This window comes from Lampris incognitus, chromosome 21 (genome assembly GCF_029633865.1).
Source record: "Lampris incognitus isolate fLamInc1 chromosome 21, fLamInc1.hap2, whole genome shotgun sequence".
In the NCBI taxonomy this organism is placed as follows: Eukaryota; Metazoa; Chordata; class Actinopteri; order Lampriformes; family Lampridae; genus Lampris; species Lampris incognitus.
This window is the reverse complement of record NC_079231.1, coordinates 12,472,194-12,482,165: the sequence shown is the minus strand read 5'-3', so window position 1 is coordinate 12,482,165 and position 9,972 is coordinate 12,472,194. Positions and strand designations below refer to the sequence as shown.

The 9,972-nt window shown below is 43.5% G+C and overlaps 1 protein-coding gene across 2 annotated transcripts; it reads left to right on the top strand.

The window, feature by feature from the left end:
- Positions 1-4,195: 4,195 nt before the first annotated feature.
- pjvk (pejvakin) lies at positions 4,196-9,554 on the top strand. Of its 2 annotated transcripts, XM_056301511.1 has the most exons (6): positions 4,196-4,406; positions 4,945-5,140; positions 7,131-7,272; positions 7,646-7,763; positions 8,233-8,376; positions 9,253-9,554. In XM_056301511.1, the coding sequence occupies exons 1-6, from the start codon at positions 4,196-4,198 to the stop codon at positions 9,552-9,554; spliced, it is 1,113 nt and encodes a 370-aa protein (XP_056157486.1). The 2 variants fall into 2 exon arrangements, with proteins under 2 accessions (XP_056157486.1, XP_056157487.1); XM_056301512.1 differs by lacking the exon at positions 8,233-8,376.
- Positions 9,555-9,972: the final 418 nt, after the last annotated feature.

Sequence of the window (9,972 nt, the reverse complement as noted above, 5' to 3'; positions counted from 1 at the left end):
AATATCTTGATATAACTAGTAAACATCATGATATCACTAGTAAACATCATGATATCACTAGTAAACATCATGAATAACTACTAGTAAACATCATGATATCACTAGTAAACATCATGATATAACTATTAGTAAACATCATGATATCGCTAGTAAATATCTTGATATAACTATCAGGATATAACTAGTAAACATCATGATATAACTACTCGTAAACATCATGATATCACTAGTAAACATTATAATATAACTAGTAAACATCATGATATAACTACTAGTAAATGTCATGAGATCACTAGTAAACATCATGATATCACTAGTAAATATCTTGATATCACTAGTAAGTATCTTGATATAACTAGTAAACATCATATCACTAGTAAATATCTTGATATAACTATCATGATATAACTAGTAAACATCATGATATAACTACTGGTAAACATCACAATATCACTAGTAAATATCTTGATATAACTAGTAAACATCATGATATAACTACTAGCAAACATCATGAGATCACTAGTAAATATCATGATATTACCAGTAAACATCATAATATAGCTAGGAAATATCATGATATAACTAGTAAACATCAGTGGGGGTTACTGAGTGGTATTGACTGAATTAGTCACTGCCTTACCCCACCCCAGATTTCTCCATTCATTCACACATTTTCCCCCTATGTTATTATCCTAATGTTATTTTAAGCCATTGCTGTGTTCACCTTAAACTCTTTCTTTTGGTGCCATCTTGGTTTTGCGTTCTGTGATTTCTTTCATGAGTACATTGTCTGATTTAACTGTAAATCAAAAAAACAAAATGACAGCGTATGGGAGGCAGAAAAAGGTTGCATAGACTCTGGTTCCTTAGGGAGGGAAGTTTCCTATAAGTGTCTCTTTCAAGCCTGAAACATGTGGTTTATTCTGAGAGCTGCAGGACAGACTAAAGAGCAATGAAACCACAATCATACAGATTGGAAGACCACCAGTCAGCCGTTTTCTTTAGCTTGTACTTGAAGGCCAAAGATGGACATTACCCAAACTTAAAATAGGCCCACTGAAAACTGTTTAAAGCATTTCAAACCATGCAATTTAAATCTAAACTACAGCAAAAAAAGAAAAAAGAAAAGGACTCTATATCCAAGGGTGAGCGAGTGCAAATAGCTGCAGAGCTAAGCAGGTGTTTCATGTGTCATCATTAAGATGTGCTTTATTAACCCCCGTGGGGAAATTCATCCACTGCAGTTAACCCATCCCAGTACACACACTGGAAACGGTGGGCAGCTGCAGTTCTTTTTTCCATTGCCTTGCTCAGGGGCACAGGCAGGAGTATCAACCCTAACATGCATGTCTTTTTGATGGTGGGAGGAAACCCACGCAGACACGGGGAGAACATGCAAACTCCACACAGAAAGGACCTGGGACGGCCTGGGGTTCGAACCCAGGACCTTCTTGCTGTGCGGCAACAGTGCTAACCGCTGGGCCAACAGTGCTAAGTTTAATATTCATTTTCAACAGGCCGACATAATTAGTGGCCAACTTTTTTCAATTTGTAATATTGTCCAATATTAATTAAAGAGTACTCTAGAAGGCTTTACCCTCCTTATGTTTGCAGATCTTCAATTATTTATACAAGCCTTGGGATTATTTAATAATTTTGGCATGTGATTAAAGAGAAACGATGAGTTTAAATACTAAAGTGAAGTTTACATGTCGAGGTGAAGGAACAGAGAGATGGACGGTGAGCCGCAGCACATCAACCTGTTGAGACACATTTAACACTTTTATAACATGTCTGATGATGTCGGCATCTTTAGGAAGTCGGTCACCACTTGCTTTGAAAAACAGAAATAAAAGTCAGTCACTTCTCGACGATACACCTGCCATAAACCGCCTGCGAGCCTGAGGGATTTGGGGCAAAAAGCTGCTGCAACATCCCCGCACCACCACAGGGGGCGCAGTACAAACCCACCAGCTACATCCCGGCGTTTCTGCAGGTTTTGTGGTTTTCGCCCAATAGTTCCTTTTTATACGGCCTATGTTTTCAGCCCATTTATTATAAATAGTGATTATTGTAATTTGTTATAGAATTTTTCAACTCCCTTGCAGAGTCCGACCCCCCTTGCGGTGAGGCTAGGGTAGCTTAGCCTTAGGCCACGGGCGGCACGGCGGCCCAGTGGTTAGCGCTGTTGCCTATTTGTTCACAACGTGCTTCACAATGAAAGAAAGGGAAATAATGATAAGAATAATAGAAATACGCTGATAAAAGATATAAAATATAAACAGAGAATACAAAAGCTAAACAACCACAAGCAATGTACAAATTAAACAAAGACTAAACAAAAGCCAGAATAAACAGGCACAAAAGACACCACGGGTCTTGCTGTTGAATTGATTAAAATGACTTGTGAGTATGCTCATCTTCGGTCATAGTATTACAGTTAATACGGTAATGTGCACGACAGTGACGGAAACTGTACATGCAAGGGGTTTTACGACAGTAGACTGCGTGAAGGTCATGTTGCTTACGCGTGAACTGACCTGTTAGCTGAATAAAGTAGACACTTAACCCGCTCCGTTTTACTGGACATTCCGTGATTTATTGCGTGGTGTCAGGAGTGAGGCATATATTCACAAAGATAGTGAATTATGGCGAAGTTTAGCCAACCAGAAAAAAACTTTTGCTTTGATAAACCGACGGAATGGACTGACTGGAAAAGACGCTTCGAGAGATTCAGAATGGCGACCAAGCTCCACAAGGCGGCAGAGTTTTAACAACCGCGATTGGACGTTTCTTAAACGCAATGCACACTTGGGAACTTGTAGTTGATCTATTTCCTAAACTCTTTTTTTTAAAGTACACAGTCTTGAACTTTTGACTTTTCTCAAGGACTGAATTTTTTCGATTCATCTGCTAATTATAATTAGCAGATGAATAAAATATAATGAATATAATTAGCATAAATAATTATTTATGCTGATGCTTCAGCCAGGAGAGTGTCATGACCATCTATCAACTGCTAGAAATGCTCCAATATTGTCGATGGGGAAAAAACGAATGTGACTTTTCATCCATCCATCCATTATCCGAACTGCTTAATCCTGCTCTCAGGGTCGCGGGGATGCTGGAGCCTATCCCAGCAGTCATTGGGCGGCAGTCGGGGAGAAACCCTGGACAGGCTGCCAGGCCATCACAGGGCGGTTTCTCATATTCAGGTTAATTACTATGTACCCATTACAGCAGATAAATGTCCAGAAAATAGTCCCGGTTTCCTTCCACAGTCCAAAGTCATGAAGGTCAGGTGAATCGGCCATACTAAATTTGCCCTAGGTGTGAATGTGTGTGTGTGTGTGGGGGGGGGGGGGGGGGGCTGTGATGGCATGGCAGCATGGCCGCCCAATGTCTGCTGGGATAGGCTCCAGCATCCCCGCAACCCTGAGAGCAGGATAAGCGGTTTGGATAATGGATGGATGGATAGTCTTTGCTAAGGACTTTGATTTGTAGACTCGGGTGTGTAACTGCTTGGTTGGAACGAAGACCTGCATCCACACCGGCCCTTTCTGGATCGTGTTGCCCATCCCTGACAGGGACTTTTGCACAATCTCCATACATAGCACAATATGTGCCTACGTAGGCAAAAACACCATGTTTAAGAATCCAGTTGAGGCTCATCACATTAGGCTGTTTGGTAATGTTAAGTATAATATCAAAATGTGTTTTCAAATGATATTCCCTCACATCTTAATTTGTGAGAAATTTTAGGTAATAGATTCTCATTGTCATTGATTTAGACAGCAATATTGTGCACTGCACTTCATGTAAAGGCAAATTCCTTGTGTGCACGTAAAATTTGGCAGTAAAGAGATTCTGATTCTGGCATTCTGTTTCTTTACAGGGTGCTCATTCAGAGATGAATCCAGAATTCAAACTCTACCAGTCTCAGCTGTCGTGGCAGGAAAGAGCAGGACTATCAGGTTTACATATTCCCTTACACAACCTGCATTATTTAACATGTGATGTCAGAAAGAACATCCCCACATTAGATCCTCCTGCAGGAGAACAGCTGTACAACACCTGAGCTCAGTTCTAATACGAGGAGAGAGGAGCAGCAGTGTGACGCTCAAGTCTTCATTGGTTTCTGAATCCAGGTCATAATTTTTGTACCCTGTCTCATTCACCTCATGCATCTTCTGAGATGTTCACTGCAGCCACCAAGAACTTTGTGAAGCAGGTTGGAGACACAGGACGGCTGATCCCGGTTCCAAGCCTCAGTGAAGCAGACCGGTACCAGCCGCTCAGCCTGGTCACCAGACGGAGGAAGAGACACTTGTTGAGGAAGAAGAAGTATTCCTCCACACCTTTCTCACTGAAGGACATCTTGGTGGGGGAGAAGGAAATCACTGCTGGTAGGCTCATCCAAGATGAGTAGTTTGATTATCATGGAATTACGATCTCATTAAACACCACCAGGACCTCACAGTTTCCCTTGTTCACACAATTTAAAGCAGATAGGTCTGACTTTAGACTATTTTTACCCATTTAAATTGTTCATGTAAGTGGGTAAAAACACAGGAACACAGTCTGTTTATCACTATCTATCTATCTCTCTATCTGTCTGTCTGTCTGTCTGTCTGTATGTCTATCTATTGTAAACATTTCATTTTGGAACAGAACTCTTCCTTAACACTTGGACATCATGAACAGCCACATGTCCTGTTGATGTGTCCTTTAGCAAGACACCAAACAAATTCACTGCATGTTGTTCTGGTGATCCAGTTGGGTTCCACAAATGTGAATTATAAATGCAGAAATAAAATGTATGATGTGATTTGGTTTAGGAGAGCAGAGTTTTCAACATGGTCCACCTTTAGTAAACCCTTTAAATCAATTCTACTGGATAGAAGAAGGAGAACTAACTCGGGTGTTTGGTTTGTTGTAACACAGGCGTGTCTTCCTATCAACTCCTGAACTACGAGGACAAGTCCGATGTGGCACTCAACGGTAAATTAGGGAATCACCTCATTAATGATGTGGGATTCAACATCAGTGGCTCCGACTCGGTGGCCGTTAAAGCCTCCTTTGGCATCGTGACCAAACACGAGGTGGAGGTGCCCACCCTGCTGAGGGAGCTCAACTCCAGGTGAGGAGAACCTGTCAGAATGGAAGCTCCCCTGCAACGTGCAGGGTCCAGTCACATCTCAACATCCATTCATTCTTCACACCGGTTTCATCCACCTCACTTCAGTCAGTCTGTCCCAACAAGGACACCAGGGACATACCCTGGACATGTGACCAACATGTCACAGGACACACACACACAGATAGACATACAGATAGACAGATAGATAGATATCTAGATCGACAGACAGACAGTTAGCTCGACAGGCAGACAGACAGATCAATAGATAGATAGGTAGATAGATAGGCACACAGATCGATAGACAGACAGATAGATAGATAGATATATAGATAAATAGACAGACAGATAGATTGACAGACAGACAGACAGACAGACAGACAGACAGACAGACAGACAGACAGACAGACAGACAGACAGACAGACAGTTAGCTCGACAGACAGACAGATAGATAGATAGATTGATAGACAGACAGACAGATAGATAGATAGATAGATAGATAGATAGATAGATAGATAGATAGATAGATAGATAGATAGATAGATAGATAGATAGATAGATAGATAGATAGATAGATAGATAGATAGATAGATAGATAGATAGATAGATAGATAGATAGATAGATAGATAGATAGATAGATAGACAGACAGATAGACAGACAGACAGACAGATAGACAGACAGATAGCTTGACAGGCAGATAGATAGATAAATAGATAGATAGATAGATAGATAGATAGATAGATAGATAGATAGATAGATAGATAGATAGATAGATAGATAGATAGATAGATAGATAGATAGATAGATAGATAGATAGATAGATAGATATCTAGATAGATAGACGGATGGATGGATGGATGGATGGATGGACGGACGGACGGACGGACGGACGGACAGACAGGTTTCTGTTCAGGGTTTCAGTGTGGATCCCATCTGCAGATCATACAAGACTCCTCTCCCCAGCCATCATCACTGATTAGATTAAGTATAGAGTATAGAGCTCATGTGTTTTTAATGAACGAGAAAATGATCTATTTTTTCATCAATTATTTATTTCACTGGCAAAATTATATCAAGAGTCCGTTTACAAGAGTTAGGAGCCAAGATCTATGATCCACTGAAGTGCTTGTGTGATCATTCCAGAATGGTTTATACTTTTTTGGTTTATAGTTTTTGCTAGCAAGTATTTTCAACACAACACAATGCTGTCCACTACCATTACATCACTGTATAGATGAGTCAGGAAGACTTTATCCAACAACATCACTGCACACGAATGAAGCCTGGTGTCACCGGCACAGAAACATGTCAATAAGTAATAGTAATGTTGCTAGGCCTACATGCAGTACACATGCAGTAATGTGTAGGATCTCACATGTAGTACATTATAATGTATATACATATCCTCTACACACCTGATTCATGATGTGTGTGGTGTCTTTTTTTAAAAATTTTCTCCCCAATTGTACTTAGCCAATTACCCCACCCCCACTCTTCCGAGCCATCCTGGTCACTGCTCCACCCCCTCTACCAATTCGGGGAGGGCTGCAGATTACCACATGCCTCCTCCCATACATGTGGAGTCACCCACTGCTTCTTTTCACCTGACAGTGAGGAGTTTCACCAGGGTGACGCAGTGCGTGGGAGGATCACGCCATTCCCCCCAGTTCCCCCTCCCCCCTGAACAAGCGCCCCGACCGACCAGGGGAGATGCTAGTTCAGCGACCAGGACACATCCCCACATTTGGCTTCCCACCCACAGACACAGCCAATTGTGTCTGTAGGGACACCCAACCAAGCCGGAGGTAACACGGGGACTTAAACTGGCGGTCCCCGTGTTGGTAGGCAACGGAATAGACCGCTACGTTACCTGGACGCCCCTCATATATCATATATCATATTCTGTTGTTATCTGTGTCAGGTTGTAAAACACAGGCTGTGTGTGTGTGTGTGTGTGTGTGTGTGTGTGTGTGTGTGTGTGTGTGCGCAGAAAGGTGGACCTGGATCACTGTCTGATCCGCCAGTCCAGAGAGAGCGGCCGCAGCGTTCTCTGTGTAGTCATGGAGAGTATCCGAACCACTCGCCAATGTTCCCTGACCGTCCACGCTGGGATGAGAGGAACAACCATGAGGGTACACACACACATACACACACACACACACACACACACACACACACACACACACACGTACACGTACAAACTCATGTACACATGCATACATACACCCAACTAGAGAGGGTCAGTACACACTTGCATATAGATACACATGAACCCATTATACCTGTTGTTATTTCTTCCACTGTCTGTAGCTCCCTCACAGACTCACTCTTAGTCTCTACCTCCCTGTTCTCTGCCTCCCTGTTCTCTCTCTCTTTCTGTCTCTTTCCTCAATATCCACCCTGTCTTTTTACTTCTGTCTATCTCAGTGACTCTCTCTGTCTCTGTCTGTGTGTGTGTGTCTCTCTCGCTCTCTTTCTCTCTGTCTCTGTGCGTGTCTCTCTCAGTTTCAGATTGATGATGGTCGGCTCCCTAAAGGTCGTGATAAGGCCATCATCATCCCGGCTCACACCACCATCGCCTTCAGCATCTGTGAGCTGTTTGTATGTCTGGACGGACGCCTTGGTACCTACTTTATTTTGTTTATATGTGTTGCATCATTGCATTTGTGTGTATGTGCACACTATTGTACTTGAGTGTGTGTGGGCTGTACGTCCATAGGGTTAGTGGTTGTGTCAGGAAGGAATCCGATGTAACATTTTGCCAAATCAGTATGCGGATTGATGAGACCATACCGGATCGGTCGAGGCCGGGGTTAACAATGGCCGCTATTGGTGCTGTGCCCTTTCCTGATGGAAACTATAAAATCCGCTGTGGTAACCCCTGAGAAACAGGGTTCAAGTCGAAAGAAGAAGAATGTACTTGAGTGTGCCTCCTTCTATATGAAGCACATTGTGTTACTGTTTGCATTAAATGTGCTATACAAATAAAGTTGGGCTTGACTCCCTCAAACTCATATCATTTGTCGCAGACATACAGTAGTTCTGTCAAATATGATATATTTTTTATTTGCTCTGTTCCTGTGTGTGAGCAGATATCTGCGTGGCCCCGGAGTCATCGGGGGGGTTTGAGAGAGAGCAGATCAGAGAACAGCTGGGTGGTTTCATCGGTCGGTTCTCTATGGGCCGACTTCGCAGGTTCCTGTCTGGAATCATCTACGGAAACCCCTTCAGAGCAGGTACACCTGTATGAACATCCACTTTACTCCAGAGCAGCTGCTCTCATCTGTATTCCAACTCCATACCTCCTCATCTTTACCCGTTTCTACATGCAAATCTCCTGCAGGAGTCAAACTCTTTGGAAGTGACAAAACTCCTTTCTGTTTTCTGGGGGTTTTTTTCTCATCTAGTAAAAGCATTAAAATGCTCGCATAGACCTATATAATACCCAGTACTCTTGAAAACACTTAACAGTAAAGTGGTGACATGAACATTAAACGTTATGCCCTTCTGGTGGATCTGAAGCTGGGCAGCATGATGGCGCAGTGGTTAGTGCGGTCGCCCCATAGCAAGAAGGTTCTGGGTTCGAGCCCCGGGGTAGTCCAACCTTGGGGGACGTCCCGGGTCGTCTTCTGTGTGGAGTTTGCATGGGTTTCCTCCGGGGGCTCCAGTTTCCTCCCAAAGACATGTAGGTCAGGTGAATCGGCCATACTGAATTATCCCTAGATATGAATGTGTGTGTGTGTGTGTGTGTGTGTGTGTGTGTGTGTGTGTGTGTGTGTGTGTGTGTGTGTTGGCCCTGTGGTGATGGCCTGGCGGCCTGTCCAGGGTGTCTCCCCGCCTGCCGTCCAATGACTGCTGGGATAGGCTCCAGCGGCCCCAAGAGCAGGATAAGTGGTTTAGATAATGGATGGATGGATGGATCTGAAGCCAGTCACCTTGTGGTCACATGAATATCAAGGGTGGATGTGTAAGGATAAGAGGGTATTATTGTACACTGTAAAGGTTGTAATGTGATTTTAGAGCCCTAAATTGATAAAATTATGATTTGTGGTTTACAAATAAATCTGATTTGACTACTCTTTCCCTTTCCGCCATCCCCATCTGTCTGCAAGACGACAGAACATTTGAGGAGCTCACCCACTCCGACAGCTACATGGATGACGTGGTAACCGACTACTACGAGAAGGCCGCCAGCATGACTGACCTGTCCTCCACCTACCTGAGGGAGGGTTCGCACACACGTGTCAACCTGCTCAACCACAACATCACCAAGGGGCCATGTGCGCTATGTGGCATGGGCAGCCAGCGGCGGGAGACCGTCTACGGCTGTCTGGAGTGCACCGCTGCCGGGCACAAGTACGTCAGGCTGCACGTGGTGCCTTGCTTTGACCTGTGGCACAAAACGCTGCGGTGAAGAGAACGAGTGACTGTGTGTGTGTGTTGAGATGTGACGTCAGTGTGTTCAGTCACATGCTTCATGTAGAGACTGGAGAGACTTCCACTGATAGTTCATACTGAATGATATGACCTTCTGTCAGCAACGCCTGGCATGGATATCCAAGATAAAGTCATGTCCTTGAAAAGTCCTGGAAAGTGAGGAGGAACCCTGAAATACACACTTCCAGCCAACCCTTCAGTATCTGCCAACAGTTTCAAGTCAAACATACAAATTTGAAATGAGGTCAACGCTATCTCTGATTTCATGATAACCTCCACACCAGCCTATTTTCACACGTGAGCTGTGTGGCTGCCAGAGACTCACAAGCGTGGCTACATTTCCTGAATTATTCAGTGAATGCATTAAATATGGAGGAGGGGGATTGTGTGAAGGC

Excerpts from the sequence above, each read along its gene's own strand:
- pjvk (XM_056301511.1), top strand. The coding sequence starts at position 4,196 with ATGTTCACTGCAGCCACCAAGAACTTTGTGAAGCAGGTTGGAGACACA. Across the intron at positions 5,141-7,130 it reads CTGAGGGAGCTCAACTCCAG|AAAGGTGGACCTGGATCACT; the intron begins GTGAGGAGAACC and ends GTGTGTGCGCAG. Across the intron at positions 7,273-7,645 it reads TGAGAGGAACAACCATGAGG|TTTCAGATTGATGATGGTCG; the intron begins GTACACACACAC and ends TGTCTCTCTCAG.